Consider the following 18,278-nt stretch of genomic DNA (forward strand, 5'->3'; position numbering starts at 1 on the left):
AGTTGCCCCTGCAGAGCCCCCCTTTTACTTACCTGAACCCGATCTTTCCAGCGATGAGAACGAGCCCAGCAGCTCCAGCCGCTGTCTCGGGTCCTCATTGGATAGATTGATAGCAGCAGGAACCGTTGCCTCCCACTGCTGTCAATCAAATCCAGGGCCGGGGGAGGGGCCGAGTCCTGCTGTCTGTGTCAACGGACGCAGCAGCAGGACTCTGGAGCGCAACCGCACGAGTGCCCCCCATGGAAAGCGGCTTTCCGCGGGGGAACCCAATCAAGAGGAAGATCCAAGAGCGCCACCGGGGGACCCCAGAAAAGGAGGATCAGGGCCGCTCTGTGCAAAACCCTTGCACAGAGCTGGTAAGCATAACATGTTTGTTATTATTTTTTTTTTTAACAAATCTTTACAATCACTTTAAGGTTTGTAAGATGTCTGACTTATAAGTACCAACAGGCGCCGTTTAGGAGATTTTTTTTAATGTATTCTTTACAAAGAACAACCTTGTGTGCAATGCATGAAGATGGATCTGAGCAGTGATGGCATACTCTCCAGGCACCCAAGGTGAACCCCCAGTTAGGAGATTTAAAAGGGGTTGTAAAAGCAGAAGTTTTTTTTTTTATCTTAATGCATTAAGATAAAAAGCGTTCTGTGTGCAGCAGCCCCCCTCAGCCCCCCTAATACTTACGTGAGCCCCCTCTCTATCCAGCGATGTCCACAAGTCCCTCGGCCATCCGTGACTGTCCCTCCTGATTGGCTGAGACACAGCAGTGGTGCCATTGGCTTCCGCTGCTGTCAATCAAAGTCAGTTAACCAATCAGGAGAGAGAGGGGGCAGGGTCGGACCACAGCTCCATGTCCGAATGGACACACGGAGCTGCAGCTCGGCTCGGGTGCCCCCAAAGCAAGCTGCTTGCTGTGGGAGTACTCGACAGGAGGGAGGGGCCAGGAGCAGCAAAGAGGGACCCAAGAAGAAAAGGATCTGGGCTGCTCTGTGCAAATCCACTGCACAGTGCAGATAAGTATAACATGTTTGTTATTTAAAGAAAAAAAAAACAAGACTTTATAATCACTTTAAGGTGGTTGAAAACCCTTACAAATACCTAGTGAAGTGACTAGCCTTAGGTGATAAATAGAGATAAAAGTTGTACCTGTCTATCTGCAGCCCTCTCTCCTCTACATCTTTTCAAAGTCCAGAATTTATAAAGTTTGTCTAAGGGTTCAGTTTGTCTAAGGGGTGGAGAGCTAAAGTTACACTCTGCAGAGAGGAGAGCTCTGAGAGCTGATTGGACTTTTAATAAACACACACTCACCTGTCCCACGATCCAGCGATGCGGCTGCCCGAAGCCTCGGTTCTCTCCCTCTCCTTTCCGCAGCACTGGAATCTAGTGTGGGGACCCGGCTGTGACAGCTTGCGGCTTCACAGCTGGGTGTGCACTGTACATGCGCGAGTCGCACTGTGCGTCCTGAATGGCCGAGAAATCTTCTGGGACCTGTGATGTGTCCCAGAAGATTGCAGGGGAGGAGGGGGAGAGAAGACCTTCTGCTCAAGACGCCTAGGTGGCCCGAGTGGAAGTGGGAGCTGGGTACCAGTCAAAACTAGGTACCCCCCCCAAAAAAAAAAAATTGCATGACACTTTTGGGTAGAACTCCGCTTTAAGATAATTTTTTCATAATGTGCTAGTAGGCAGTGCCTACTAGCACAATATGATATGCAAACTGTTGGCGCTATATAAATCCTGTATTATAATACTGTAATAATAATAATAATAATAAATACCTTGCAGGGGGAATTTTTGTTTGTTTTACATTTCTAGAGTTTACCACCGCTTTAAGCATTGGCTCTGGCTGATGATGTCACTTGTGCATGTGCAGTTCACTGTGCAATGACGGCACACTGCCAGTGCGATTGCAGAGAATGCTGTATTGTAATGGTGACTCCCATGCGCATGTGCAAAAGTGACATCATTGCGAATCCGGAAGAAAGATGGAAGCGGCAGGAGTAGGGTTGCCACCTTTTCTTCAAGTCAAGCCAGAACACTTTAGCGGCGCACAGCACACATAAGCGGAACTCCTCCCCTTCCCCTGCATCTTGGAAGAATGCTTAAATAACATTTTTAATCATGTGAAGTAAATCGCAAGAGTCCCCTTTTACGTCAGAGTCCACAGAATTCCCTTTTACATCTGAATCCAAAGAGTTCCCTTACACTGTAAGGGGGGGGGGGGGGCTCTGCTGACTCTGATGTAAGGGAGATTTCTGGGGACTCTTAACATAAGGGATGCTCTGGGAACCCTGATTTAAGGGGGACACTGAGAACTCTTATGCACAGAGAGGACTTTGATGTAAGGGGGAACACTGTGGCTTCTGGTGTCAAGGGGAACTCTGATGTAAGGGGTGCTCTAAGAACTCTGATTTACCTTCGTGTACCCACACAGAGGCAGGAGAGAGAAGAGGGGAGACTTCAGTCACAGACAGGGATGGATGGTGAGCTCACACACCCCTTGGCAGTCAGCACCTCTCATCCAGACGTATCTGAGGCTGCTGGACTTCAAATTTCCGGCCCCCGCTTTCCTTTTCTGAGGCACAGTGCTGGAGATTGGAGTGTGGGCAGACACAGAGGGGTAGGGGCTGGAGGAAGAGGAGCAAATCAAGCCCTCTATTCTCCTGTGTATGTGTGTGTATGGGGGGGGGTTGTTAGTGCTGGCTTTGGGCAGTGTAACAGACACTCTTGGCTTAGACATCTGAAGACAGCAACCCTGCTGGGAAGCCATAGTACAGTCTAAATAATGTGTCCGGGTTTCAGGTAGTTGGAAACCCGGACACATGATTCCAAACCTGAACTGTCCGGGTGAATCCCGGACAGGTGGCAACCCTAGGCAGGAGCGGAGACGGCTCAGCACCGGAGGGCTGTGTTTGACGTGTACGTCTGTCATAATGTGCTAATATGTGGTACACAATGTGGCGTCATAAGGGCCCATCCAAAAAAAAGCTGTGTTTAATACAGCTTTAATTGCTTGTTTTGGCTTTTTTCCCCCTTAAAGTGTCTCCTATATAAATATGGAGGTAACAGTCTGTAATACATCAGAAGCTTCCTCCAATGAATGCTGGCTGTGGGCTTGAATGGCTCTGACATATCACCCACCGCAGACTGCTGTAAGAGTTCACCAAGGTGCTTACTACAGCAATTCGAGAATGACAACACAAGAATTTAGAGGACAACTTCCAAGCACAGGTGTCAAGGCAATCCCTGTGTTCCCGGAGCCATATCTCTGCCCTCCCCTCCACTCCTCCGCCCGCTGACTCCACACCACATCCCCTCCGAAACACAATGGCAAGAGATGAGCCGAGTGCGCCGCAGCCAATCAAAGTGGAGGAGTGTGAGCACGGAGCCTTGTGATTGGATGGCGAGATATGAGTATACAAATAGGTTTGTGGAGCGCCAGAAGGGAGAGCTGTGACTGAGGAGGAGGAGGCGGCCAAGAGGGATTAACCTGTGCTAAATCCTCCGGAGCTCCATTCACTGACATCTCCTACAGGAGGAGGGGGCACCGCTATCCGGGATCTCCACCATTCCGACTGCGGACGAGTCACTGCGCTCTGTGGTTTCTTGCAGCAAACATGCCAAGCCAGGTGAAGGCAGCATCAGGAGTGACCCATGTAGAGGAGGTGGAGGAGGAACTGGTCACCTATCCGCCTGGAGATTCCCTGCAACTCCATGCACACATCCCAGACTTCAACATATACCAGGCTTTGTACGACAAGTCCATCCACCACCCCCAAGGTATTTCTAGACAGCCCCAGGACAGCTTTATCAGCCCTTCTCAGCCTTTCACCCCACAGGAACCCCCTAAAATAGTTCTCACCCCACAGGAACCCCTGAAATGATTTCCACCCCAGAGGAACACCATGAATATTCACCCCACATAATCCCCTGAAATGACCTCCCTCCCAGAAGAACCCCTTGAATATTCACCCCAGAGGAGCCTCTGAAATAAGGTTCACCCCCAGAGGAGCCCTTTGAAAAAAGGTTCACCCCCCAGAGGAGCCCTTTGAAAAAAGGTTCACCCCCCAGAGGAGCCCTTTGAAAAAAGGTTCACCCCCCAGAGGAGCCCTTTGAAAAAAGGTTCACCCCCCAGAGGAGCCCTTTGAAAAAAGGTTTGCCCCCAGAGGAACTCCTAAAAATGTTCTGATCTTTGGTAAGCTAATTAATCGGGGGTCACCCTTCCAATGGTGACTTGAATGTCCCCATGACAGATCATTGGTGTTGTGTCAGCTCCCAAACTATTCTGAATCCATAAGATGGGAGGTCAGCCAGCCACAGTTGGAGAAAGACCTAGAGGAGTCTAGTTTAGAATGAGACAGGAGGTGTGTTACTGGCGTTATCACTAGGGGCAAATAAAGGGGAGAAAAAAAGAAAACAAATGCAGCCAGTACATTTAAGAATTGGTAAGATGCAATATATTATGGTTTAGTTTAATGTGTTTTTTTTTTTTTTTTTTTTTTTTTTTTTTTTAACAATAGAATTACACATAGTGGACTCAAACCTCCTCCTCTTCTTGGGTCTCCCACTGGCGCTCCTGGTTCCTCCTCTCTGGCTAGTGCCCCTAATAGGAAGCTGCTTCCCATGGGGACACTCGTATGAGCTTGCTCCTGAGACTCCATTGACACAGACAGTGGGACTTGGCTCCACCGCCCTGTCACTGGCTTTGATTGACAGCAGTGGGAGGGGATGGCCACCTGTCAAATGCCTTACAAAAGCTTTTCAGAGGAGTGACAAGTTTTGTCGCAAATGTAAACTTGGCCTTAAAGTGGTTGTAAAGGCTCAAGGTTTTTTTTACCTTTGTGCATTCTATGCATAAAGGTAAAAACCTTCTGTGTGCAGCAGCCCCCCTAATACTTACCCTGAGCCCCATCTTGATCCAGCGATGTGCATGAGAGCAGCGGCTCTCCTAGGTCTCTTCCTCCTCATTGGCTGAGACACACCATTGGCTCCTGCTAGTGAGCCAATGAGGAGAGAACAAGGGACGGGGCCGAGCCACCCTCTGTGTGTGAATAAGCACAGAGCAGCGGCGTGGGAGGGAGCCTGCTTGTGTGCCCCCATAGCAAGCTGCTTGCTGTGGGGGAACTCTGCAGGAGAAAGGGGCCAAGAGTGCCGGTGGGTGACCCGAGAAGAGGATTGGTGCTGCACTGTGTAAAACCACTGCACAGAGCAGGTAGGTATAACATGTTTGCTATTCTAAATAAATAAAATCTTCTTTTTAATATCACTCATGCATTGGACCCCAATCTTCTACACCACGTTCACGGTGCCCTCCCAGCACACTGACTGAGCTGTCAGACAGCTCCTGCTCACCATTCGCGATTGGTATTTGCTGGCAGGGGTTCACAATCATGTGACAGCGGTACATGGTCAGGAACACTGCCTCCTGTCATTCAGTACACCTTAAGGGTCCAGTGGGAGGTGTTGGCAAGGGGTTAATATAGCGACAGGGTACCTTTTACTAATAATAACTGCTGTTGAATAAGGTAATTTCTCTTCATAACATAATAAATGTTTCACACTGTCAGAAATAACTGATATTTTTCAATTGATTGATTATGGTTATTGATTGTTTTTATAGATTTATTTATTATTGTTCATCACTTCCTCAAACATTTTTCCTCTGCAGAATTTTGGACGGAGGTTGCCTCTGACTTTTATTGGAAATCCCCTCCCAGTGGCAAAGTGCTGGATTATAATTTTGACCTCACGAAAGGCAATATATTTGTGGAATTCATGAAAGGGGCAAAAACCAATGTGTGCTACAACGTGCTGGACAGAAATGTTTTGGAGAAAAACCTTGGGGCCAAGACGGCATACTTCTGGTAATATATCATACATAGTAAACATTGTGTCTAATTGACCAGCCTAGTTAAGATATGTAACTGTGTGTACACAAGCCTCCATGTGACATAAGAAATCCACAAAGACACATTTTTGTATTTACATTGTATAGAATGGTTTACAATGTGTATAATATGGTCGTATTGATTGCCTAAAGAGCACAGGTTTTGCTTAGGAGCTGTTAAGCCCTTTGGGTTTAATAAAGTATTCTGAATCTGGAATAGGGTACAGGGAGGCAATTTCCATTAAAGGGGTTGTAAACCCTCATGTTTTTTATGCATTAAGGTGAAAAAAAACTTCTGACAGTCACCAGCCCCCCCCCCCCCCCCCCATTTTACTTACTTGAGCCCCGTAATTCCCATGCCGGAGACGCGCTGTCCCTCTCTGCACGCGGTCCCTACTCTTGATTGGATAAATTGACAGCAGCGCAGCCATTGGCTTCCGCTGCTGTCAATCAAATCCAATGATCCGGGGGGGCAGGGCCAGGTCCGGCATTCGTGTCTATGGATGCAAATGCTGGACTCGGGAGCGTGCCCGCAAGGTAACCCCCCCGGGAGAGCGTTTCTCCTAGGGGGTTATATCTGAAGTGAGGAGGAGCTGCCGAGGGACCCCAGAAGTCGAGGATCGGGGCCACTCTGTGCAAAACAAGCTGCAGAGTGGCGGTAAGTATGACATGATTATTTTTTTTATTTTTTAATGACAAAGAGCCTTTACAATCACTTTAGGCTTTCTAAAGTTAATTGGTATTGACGTAATTCACACACCTCAGCTAATCAGAGAAAGCCTTGTATTCATTCCGAAAATGCACTCAGCCCAGCTCGATTTTTCTTCTGGGGGCCAGGCAGGAAGTCTCCATACTGCTGCCTGAACACGTTGCTGTATACTGTGTGTAGCTGATGCAGTACTCACAGTGGGTGCATCTGTTAGTGAAGGTAATAATTTGTTTGATCCAAACAAACCATTTTAAAGCAGATCTTCAGCCAGAAAATTAAAGTACCTCCTGCCCACCCCTTTTTCTCTGTATAACGGCTTTTTTTGTTGTTTTTTTTTTTTTTAGGGTCTAGGCAAATGCTGTGTGCTGTGCCTGCTGTGATATGTACATCATATATCCCAGGAGGCCTTAGGCCCCTTTCAAAGGGACGCCTCCGAGAACCAGGTTCTGCTTGCTCAGCGGGGGATCTCTCCGCTGATCCCCGCTGAGCAGCCGGATAGCTCTGCATAGCGGAGCAGACACGGACACAGCCCACTCTTGTCTATGGGGCAATTAGACGGAAATTAACTGCCTGTCTGTTTCGATCCGATGCCATCTGATTTGATCTGTCAGATGGATGGGGAATAGGTCCCCCATTCGTCTGTTTTGGGCGGACAGGATCGGATCGGATAGCGGGTGTCAGTGAACATGTGTCTGCTGACATCCACTGCTCCATAAAAAGGGCTGGAGGGTTCGATCAGGCCCGTCTGAAAAACTGACAGGTGGACCTGATCGGATCGCCCATGTGAAAAGGGCCTTACTTTGTAACTAAGTGAATGAGGGGGGGTGGGCCTAGTGGCACATCATCGGGAGTTGCGCCCACTGAACCCGGAAGAGCTGCTGGGCCTGATGAATTCTGGGATAACATGGCGGCAGGTGGTTCAAGAGGTGGCAGGGCGTGAGAGGATCTCAGCGGGACAACGGTGCATGGGTGAGTATCTGATATGTGCAGTACCTACCTCCTGGTAAGTGTGGGTAAGCCGAAAATAATGGGGAGGTTGGTGGGTCTAGATTGGAGGTAAAGTCAGAGCAAGCTAGAGATAGGCTTTAAAGCTGGCCATAGTTGAGTAGGGTTTTTTATTTTTTATTTTTTTTAGTCGGCAGAAAAAAACCCACATTCAGGTGAATGGAGGAATTCGCCTGTGGTGAGCTTGAACGCCTGCTTTCCCTCTACAGTGTTTGGAAGAGGTATCTTAAAGTGGCCATACTCTGTATAATCTGATTGTAAAAGGCAAAACCTAAACAATCCAGTATCCAATCAGCCAGGTCCTTTCACTGCATAGTTGATGGTAGATCTAAAGGAGATTATACAATCTGATTGATTTGTACAGCGTATGAACCGTTTTACACGTGCCTTAGATTGGCTCAGTAGGTGAGCTCCCAAGAGTCTACTCTAATGCTTCCATGAAACATTGGTTGCAGAAGGTGGAGGTGTGATCATCTCCAAATTTGACCAACAAATCTATATATTATCTGAAAAGTCTGGTGTTTTACGGTCAGGGAAAAAAACAGCACAAATAGATAAATTCACAGCTATTAATACATTGCTTCGAGCAGTAAACGTTAAAGCCTCTGTCACCTTAGTTTATTGATCTCTATTGAGTCTCCATTGTGTAGATTTTCCTGCTCTTCCTGTATGGTCACTGGGATTCCTCAAATTCCTCAAGAGAAACATGCAATGCAATAACAGGTGACTGAGGCTTTAATGTTTACTGCTCGATGCAAAACTAAAAGAATATAATGTGATACCATAGTCAAATTATATTCAAATGTGGTGCCGCACTCCCAAACGTTAATGTGTTAGTATCCCTTTAAATCTGCTTGCATAGTAATTTTCAAAATCAGCATATCATATCAAACCATATATAACATAAACAAAACAATGCATCAGTCCATAAAGTGTCCTTTGGTATGAATTTGCTTGCATATGCTCAATCTTTCATAAAAAAAGGCTTATGTTCACATATCGAAACGACTGCTTCCTTAACTTGTGTTCACTACTATGTGCTCCAGTCATCCACATGCTTTAGTGATAATCCCCTCATCCAATGTGCCCTCACCTGGGAGATGAGACCAAGCAATGGTCTATATGCGCTTTTGTCCCTCTCTGGGGATCTGTTTTATGCTGTTTCACTCCTTTGCTGGTAATCTTGAGATTAGAATCCTCATTCTCTTACACTTATCTCCATACTCCAAAATCATAAAGAGAGAAAGCTGGACATAGCGCTTTATCTTTTAAAACAACCGGTTTATTAAACACGAAGTATAAAAACCCTCACATTTTTCTGTTGCTTAGAGTACACCAAACTGTAAAAAGCTTTCAGTCCTCACAGTGTGGATGTAAGACAATATTACCACAGTATGCTCACAATGCGCGCCTCAGTGTGAAAAGATTGGCCCCTCCCCTACATGTTACGCCACAGGGTCACGTGGCTTCCTCAGGGGGATGATTGGAACACATAGTGGTGAATACTAATTTAAGGAAGCAGTTGTTTGGATATGTGAACACAAGCCTGTTTTTTTATGAAAGATTGAGCATATGCAAGTAAATTCATACCAAAGGATACTTTATGGACTGATGCATTGTTTGTTTTGGTAATGTTATGTATGTATGTATGTATGTATGTATGTATGTATGTATGTATTCTTTTATTTCTGAGTATGCGTAGTCTTGCTCTTATGGGTTTATTTTTTTTGTACGAAAACCGTACTAATGAAACGAAAATCGGACGTTGAGTTCACATCCAACAAAAATTTTATAGTCTGCACATCCAGCTTTTGTCTGACGAAAAAGCGAAATCGGCTTTCAAAAGGACGGTACTAACTATCTGAAAGTTGTACGAATTTTTCCATCCGATTTTCGTATCGTGTGTAAAGGCCTTAGGAGTAATTGTAAGTAAAACATGAACAAAATACTATATTGCACACAGAAATTTTGGAAGGAAAAAAAAAAAAAAAAAAAAAAGAATCATCCCAGGTATGGAGATTTTTACATACTTACATGAGGATTGCGGAATCTCTACTGAGCTATTGTATTCAGACAGCTGCAGAGTCAATGGCTGTCTGAGGATTTATTAAGTCAGCAGCTACAAAAACTAGCTGCTGACTTTTAATAAACAGACATTCACCTGTCCCATGATCCAGCAATGTGGTTGACCAAGCCGTTCTGTTCCTGGTGGCAGCATCTCAACTGTGGGCACCCGGCTGTGACAAATTGCGACTTCACAGCCGGGTGCCCACTGCACATGCGCAAGCTGTGCATTCTGAATGGTCCAGCAGTCATGTGATGTGTCCCTGAAGACTGCATGGAGGGGGGAGAAGAGAGGATCCAAGTGGGAGTAAGGAGTGGGTACCTGTCAAAACCAGGTACCCTCCCCCCTTTTAAATTAAGAAGTGGGTGATTGCTGGGACTGCCCTGCTGTCTAGTAACCAATCAATTGCCTGCCTTTCACATGAAAAGTCCCGCCCTTTGTCCGGACCTGCCATGCTTCCCGTCTTGTGTAAATAAGTTATGGGAGGGGGGAGTGCTGCGATCTTATGGAAGGGGCAGTCTGTAATATTGATGGAGGGTCTGTGATGAGGGGAGTCTGTGGTGAGGGGGATCTGGGGTGGGGGTGGGATCTGTAACGGAGGGGAGTCTGTGATGGGATGGTCTGTGATTGGCGGGGGGAGATATGGAATGGTCTGTGATATGGGGTTTGGAATTGAACGTACCGGTATGTTATATAATTTTGTATATAGACAAGGTGCTGTTGCATGTAAATCTGACTTCCTGATGAATTTAATTTTAGTTTTTATTATGATATAAAATTATGTATGTGTGTGTGTATATGTGTGTATGTATATATGTATATATATATATATATATATATATATATATATATATATATATATATATATATATATATATATATATATATATATATATATATATATATATATAATTTATTATATCACACACACGCTATCTTTTAGAAAATTGTGTGTTTATACTACCAGGTATGAGGCTTGTCCATATTGTAAGATCTGCAAAGCTGGCCATAGACTGTTCGAATCTCGTCCGGTTCAGCACGGAGTGGCCGATATTGAAACCATGTATGGGCATGCTGTTTGTACTCAAGTTGATTGATACAACCAGCCTGTCAGATTTTTTTTGGGTTTATCTTTATTGCTGCTCATTACAACAGGAAATGTACTAGTCGGTGATCTTGGAAACTGATATTATTTAGGAGGGGAAAGCAGCATCTTGATGTTTTGTGCTGACGTACGTTGGAAATCATGGTGGAGCCAGTATATGATATTACTAATGCCGTGTACACACGAGCTGACTTTTCGACCGGACTGGTCCGACGGACTCTCCGATGGACTTCCAACAGCCTTTCTGAATGAACGGACTTGCCTACACACGATCACACCAAAGTCCGATGGATTCGTACGTGATGACGTACGACCGGACTAATATAAGGAAGTTGATAGCCAATAGCTACCCTAGCGTCGGTTTTAGTCCATCGGACTAGCATACAGACTAGCAGATTTTTCGACCGGACTCGAGTCCGTCGGAAAGATTTGAAACATGTTTTATTTCTAGGTCCGTCGGACTTTTGGGGAAAAAAAGTCCGCTGGAGCCCACACACGATCGAATTGTCTGACGGAGTCCGGTCCGCCTGACCAAGTCTGCCGGAAAGTCCACTCGTGTGCACGCGGCATTAGAATCACAAGATAACTTCTACTTGTTCTGGTACATTTCACAGTATAATAACAAGCAATGAGCTTTGATAACCCTATAGCCAGGTAGAATAAAGGCAGCGATATAAAAGGGATTTTGATTATTGGCTGGTGATCAAATCTCTGAAGATCCTATTTTTAAACCAATGTGCATATACAAAGTGCATTTCATATATCACAAATGTTATCTTTGCATAGCCAACATACAAAAAAAGAACTGAGATAACATATGCAGTGATGTTCTTTGTATATCCTATCATGATCCTAAATATGCACCTACAATCACTGTTCTGTGCGTTAGTTTCTCTTTGTAGAGGTATACTTTAGGCAAAACTTTTTGTTTTAGTTTTGAATAGAATGGAGAGGGATTAGAACATGTGGGGTATTTCTTGCTTTCTGTGTCCCTGTTAGGCTGTTCGACATGGAGCGGACTCCGCCAGCTCAGCGGGGAATCTGTCCACTGATCCCTGCTGAGCAGGCAGATGGCTTGTCTCTGTCCGCTCCGCTTATGCAGAGTGGACACAGACACAGCTTGCTTTCCTCTGTAGGTGGTTGGATGTAAATGGACCTCCTGTCCCTTTTACACCTGACAGCCATCTGATCTGCTAGACGGGGAATAGATCCCTATCCGTCTGTTTTTAGTGGATTGGATCGGATGTTGGCGGTGTCAACAGACACATGTCCATTGATATTCACTGCTTCACAGAGCCTAAAAAACTGACAGGCAGACCCGATCAGTCCGCCCGCGTTAAAGGGGCCATAGTGGGATTCACCCCGTAAGCTTGTCCTGTTGATTGTTATCAAAAGTGATGGTGAAAGAAAATCCCAAATGTTGGGGTGTCACCAGAACAGGAATAGAAGGTAAATCTTCCAACGGGGCCCCTGTTGACAACCAGGGATTCCCTCACTTTGGAGGGATTGCTTCTCAATTCCTGTTTAGGCTATGGGACAGAAAGTGGAGGAAAATCTTCCCTATGGGGCACAGATGGCACAAAATACGGACAGGGGTTATGACACTCCATTCAAAACAAAAAAGAAAAGGTTTTTTTTGCTTTTGTTCTACTCAGTTTGGCCTTTTAGAGTGATTTCATAGATATTTCTGCAGTATGTGATTTTGCATCTGCTAGTATTGGTCAGATGTCGTGCTGCTGCTTATTTACCTCCCAAGACACTGATCATGTACATAATGTAGATGTGTTTGCCTCTAACAGCTACTTTGGTCTGGTCCATTCCTCTTGCCTGAAGAATAGGCTGAGAGCCATTGTTTTCAGATTAGCGTCTGATGGAATACAACCACTTTGAAAATGACTGATTAGACTGTTGCTTCTTTTGATCTTATTTCAGCTACTAGATGCTGAGGTGCGCCCTTAGTATTGATGTGCACCTTTGGATTGCCATTGGGTTCTTACTTTTCATTTTTGAAAGACAAAAGCAGAGACTTTATGGACATAGGATAAATTGCTGTAGAGCAGTGGTCTCCATACTACCAGGGGGGGGGGGGGGGGGGGGGGCAGATGCGGCCCTTTGCTTGCTTTTATCCAGCCCTTGGGGCACTGTTTCATCCACTGATCCCGACAATGGGGATTATTCCCAACCCCCCCCCCCCCCCACTGACACCAATGAAGGGACACAATTCCTCCCATTGACACCAAGGATGGGGCACAATTTCTCACAATGACACCAACAATTGCACTTCAATGTTTAACAGCCACTGCCATAGAAACTTTAGATGACAGTCCTAGTCTCCAACTCCAACATGATTTGATTTTAGGTCAGCCAACATTCCTACTTGTCTTTATAATAAAGGCGACATTCTGTCCCCATTACAAAGACACATAGCAAATGTATCACCTCCGCCCAGTGATATACTTAGCTCCTTGTGGTAAGCAGAAATAGAGGTTGGATGACTTAAAGGACGTGTTGATATATATCTGGATGACCTGTGCAGTGGTGATTATGGTAATAGAGAGAGAGAGCAATACAGAAAGGCATCGCCAGCACTGTCTCTGAAGGGTTTCTGTTAATAGACCAATTTCAATGAGATTTTCTATTGCTGTTGTAGTATTATACCTGATAATTAAAGGGCTACAATCAGATTATATAGTAGCTAATCTTTGCTACATTTGCTTTGCATGTTTACATTGATACTGTTACATCACCACTAATATAAATGTGTGCTAGCTTTAGATGTCAAGAGACTGATGCAGTAAACAGATGACTATTGCAGCTATTTGAGAAGCCCAGTTTGTGTAAGTCAAGAATGCAAGGCTAACCGGTACTATCATCACAGGCAATCTGACAGATGAAACACCATTTCTTCTGATTTCTGCAGATCCCTGATCAATATATTACCCCAGACTTAGGCCACAAATGCTCTGAATATACTAGTTGGGTGAAGTTTGAATTGCAACAATATTTGATTCTTAATTTTAGAACCATTAGATCTCTCTATAAAGTCAATGTTAACTCTTAGCTGTGATCTACTGTATGAAAGCAGCTCGCTTCTAAAGTAGCTGCTTTATTAGGAATTACCATAGATGTGTTGTCCTGGGGGTCTCGGCAGGGGGTTAGCAAAAATCAGCCTTGAGGCACATCTGTTTTACATGAAACCAACCATATGTGGTTAATTAGAACACAGTACAGATGAACCAATCGATAAAAAAATGATTTCACAATAGATCAGGTTCATTCTATACGTTACAAATAAAGTTAAAGTGTTGCTAAACCCGCAATTATAAAATCAGTCTGTATATGCAATAAAGTATGCTTGTTAAGGGGTTAATCCTCTGCATTGTGTAAAAAGGTTGTTTGATCCTGTCTTCTCATATCCTCCCCTTCTTTCACAGTCCCCAATCCATCTCCTGATGAAACATAGTCTTGGGGGCACTGTGCACATGCCATGTTTGGTGTGTATTGCTAGAGAGTTTTTTTTTTCTCTTGGGAGAGTGCATGTGATCAGCATGGGGCCAATCAGCACTGTCCATGCAGAGGGTCAGGGGTGCATTCTCATAGGGCAATCGGGGGAGAAAAAAAACTCCTCCTACAAGCTTTAACCAGACACTGATAGAAGTTACAAGACTACTATATACTGCTAATGAGAAAAGGTATTTAGCAGTTTATATTTACCAAAACTATTGCATTTCCATGTTCTGTGTACTGTGGGAGACCAGATACAGTGAATACATGGTCGTGGGTTTAGTTACACTTTTTAAGTCCCATGTATTCATTATTACAGATTGAATTTTAAAATACTGCTGGTTTTGAACTGCCTGAATCCTCCCCTTAAGTTTGAACGACAGAAATCCTACAGCGCGTATGGTATACGTCATATACAGTACATGTTATCTGTATGTGGACCTGTTTGTCTAGAGTTCAGTTTTGACTAGCTGACATTTTTTTGTTATGTATAACTGCGATGGTAATAAAATGAACAGGGCCTATGTTTGCTCACTTTACAGCTATATTAATATTCAAACAGGTTTGACATGATCTTAAAATGTCAGACTATTATACATGCTGATGATTGCAGCCTTGCATACATTTTACGTGACATAACAGAATGTCTTTTTATAGAAGATCTATTTATAAATTATTTTCACACAACATTCACCCAGGGTTCACACGGTTTCACAAAGGAATCCAACTAGAAAATGTAAGAATCTTGGGTGAAATTTCATAAATGAACTGCTAGTAAGATTTTAAATCTGTAAAAAATGTGAAGTCTAAACCAGCCTTTCTCAACCTTATTACCCCAGAGGAACCCCTAAATAATTTTCAGGTCTCTGGGAACCACTGATAAAAACCAAATCATTGTGGGTCAAATGAGGAAAATGTCCCTTATAGTGGTGGCAAGTGTAAAGAATGCCACCCTTAGGCAGGCCCTAGATGGTGCAAGTTTCTTTCCTGAAACCATGGGTTGCAGGAAATAAATTTTCACAAATCCCCCTTCAACACAGACAGCGTCGACAGGGGAATCCATCTTGCCGAGCAATGGTTTTCTCTCAGCGGGGAGGGGGGAGCCCCCCAACGGTAGAAGGCAGTGATTATCGCTATTGGCTATATATACTGATCAATCAACTTGGTACGTTCAGCCTGCCCACTAATGCTTCCAATCTCGGCTGCTTCCTGCTGAACTGAGATTTGAACTGTGTATGGCCGGCCCTACAGATAGCTAAAATGATCACTGGGGTCATGCTGCTGGCTTTGCCAAGTGGCACTGGATCCAGAAGTATGCAGGCACCGTCGAATGGGAGGTCAATCGGCTTCACCTCAAGGAAGCAGGCTAGCACTAATTAAGCTTAAACCTACTCTCGCGCCCCTTCTAACTCCCCTGCAGAACAAAATGCCTATACTTGCCTATTATTAGGGTACTCCGTTCTGGTCATGTGAACAGCTCCCAGCAGCCAGCTTCAGGGGAGAGGAGGGACAGCTGCTAATGGATGCCTCATAGTAAGACTATGGATGACGTCACTGCCCAGGCAATTCCATCCATTGTCAGTGCTCTCTCCTCTCTTCTGAAGCCGACCGCTGGGGAGATCCCAATACCAGACTGGAGCTTTCTGAAAATAGGTAAGCATATCCATCCTTGCTGTGAAGTCCGCAGGTTGAATGATCTAAATCAGGGCAGCACAAATGTAACACAAAATTGTGTCATAGTGCCATAGTGATCAGTGGTCATGGTGAAAGGTGGTTGTATATAAGGCATGGTTTATTGTGATGCACCTTTTCACATCTCCCAGCATCTGCTTCCTTTGTGTTTCTGGGAATTCAGCCACATGATTGGCTACCATGCACAGCTGCACCAGATTTTGCACTCTCCAGTTTTAGTACAGCAACCCCAATGTTTAGCTGGATGTACAGCATCTAAACACAGTACATGGATCACATGCAAGATATAGTATACAGTGACTGCATACAATGACATACAATCCCAACACGATTCTAGCCATGTCATACTGTCTCCTGCCATTCAGATAACACTTGTGTTTACCCATCAGATTAGGTCTAAACAACGTTAAATGAAAACCTATTTAATCATTTGATAGTTGTAAGAAGACCTGAATTGTTTGTCATGAAAGTGTTTAATTGCATCAACTGTATTAAAAGTGCATTTTAAATAGTGAACCTTCTCAAGACTTTATGCAGAAAAGCAACTCCTTAGGCAAAAAACCAAAGTAACCACATTACATACAGCAAAATCGGCCTAGCAAATGTAGATGACTGTTCCTGTTGTGAATTTAGGGGCTTTATAAAGCCGTTCAGTGGAAAATGATTTTCAAAATGCAGTACTTTCTAGCACTTTGTTGTGATAAGCTATTGTGAGTTGCTACAATTTTCTCTCAATTTGCTCTACTAAATAATTCATCTCTTATCCTTTGTTAATTTATAGAAACCTATAATGAGCTGTGCATTTCTGAAGGTGGTTTTTTTTTTTTTTTTTTTTTTTTTTTTTGACAGGTGAATTTACTTTTGTTGTGGCAATATCTTGATGGTTCCACGTCAGTAAGGCAGGGTGCTGGCCACAGCTTGTGTACACAGAACTAAAGGATCTGCGTCCCTTTAACTGTTGAAATACCTGATAATACTTTCACTTCTTAGGTAGTCAACACACGCACACACAGCAGTTTATTGACATGTATTTATAGCTCTAAAAATGTCAGCTAGTCTAGCGCAGATAGTCAGTATCTTGTAACTTTTATCAAATTCAGTGTATCCCCTATGTGACATTTCCAACAGTAGAACACATCTATTCCAGTCCACGTTTTCTGCGACCATTGTGTTTACAGACTGTTAAATAAAAAAAAATGCACTTGTGTATAGTAGGATTGTGGCTTTTCAGGTCAAATCTTAACCATAACACTACATGCCTGGAATTTGCATGTTCTCTATGTGCCTGCATGCATGGGTTTCCTATGGGTACTCCGGTTTCCTCCCACACTCGAAAGACATGCTGGTAGGTTAACTGTTTCCTGGCTAAATTGTCCCTTGGCTCCCGGCGGGAGCCAATGGCTGCGCTGCTATCAATCTATCCAGCAAAAAGTAATTGCTGCCCTATCAAAAATAAATGAAAAACTATATGTGCGAAAAAGCAACAACTTCCTATGAGATGCATACAGTAACAGATACTTTTTTTTCAAATAATAAGTTGCGCTAATCATCTAAAAGTATGAATGAAATGAGTAAGAAATGACAACAAATAAAGTCCATACAACATGTTTTCTTCAATCTCTCCCCATCACCCCTCAGCGAGCTTAAAAATTCTTACACTATGTAAGCTTTTTATTTCTTCATTGGGGATATTGTGTGATTGAGCTCTATATGAGTGATGGAAGCCTTATGAAGACGCTGTGGCTGTGACCGTTGCTGTGTCCATTAAAGGCCCTGGCCGGGTATTGAGCCGAAAGCGCTTGTGGTCTCCAGTAATAGGAGATCATAGGGAGTCAGAAAGTGGCAGTGAATCTAGTGGTGGAAGTCATCTCTTCTCTTTACGTCACGTTTTTTTGGGTGTATTATTCGTCATTGCCATGCTGATATTGCTACATTGGATGGACTGTATTTGTTATTTCTTACTCATTTCATTCATACTTTTAGATGATTAGCACAACTTAATATCAATCTATCCAATCGGGACATGAGACACCAGCCGGAGCTGGTGTGCTCGTTCCCATCATGGCAATTACAGGGCTCAGGTAAGTATAAGGGGGTGCTGCTGCAGCAAAGGAGGATTTTCACCTTAATGCATAGAATGCATTAAGGTGAAAAATGACGAGGGTTTACAACCCCTTTTAAAGTGGATATAAACCCTCGCATATACCCAGTGAAGTTAACAGCCTCAGATGATGCATCGGGATGAAACAAATCTCCCTACATAAGTTTTACCTGTGTATCTGCTGTCTTCATCTTTATATACTGTTTAGAAAGTGC

General features: G+C 44.1%; 1 protein-coding gene across 1 annotated transcript in view; it reads left to right on the top strand.

Annotated features, from left to right (window-relative positions):
* Positions 1–3,419: 3,419 nt before the first annotated feature.
* The window catches only part of LOC141145066 (acetyl-coenzyme A synthetase, cytoplasmic-like), a 77,536-nt gene continuing 62,677 nt past the window's right edge, over positions 3,420–18,278 (top strand). Inside the window, exons 1-2 of the mRNA XM_073631358.1 lie at positions 3,420–3,775; positions 5,664–5,859. Of these exons, the coding sequence (XP_073487459.1) occupies positions 3,613–3,775; positions 5,664–5,859 (359 nt within the window). The 5' untranslated portion in view covers positions 3,420–3,612. The remainder of the gene's footprint in view (positions 3,776–5,663; positions 5,860–18,278) is intronic.

This window comes from Aquarana catesbeiana, linkage group LG05 (assembly GCF_042186555.1).
Source record: "Aquarana catesbeiana isolate 2022-GZ linkage group LG05, ASM4218655v1, whole genome shotgun sequence".
Lineage (NCBI taxonomy): Eukaryota > Metazoa > Chordata > Amphibia > Anura > Ranidae > Aquarana > Aquarana catesbeiana.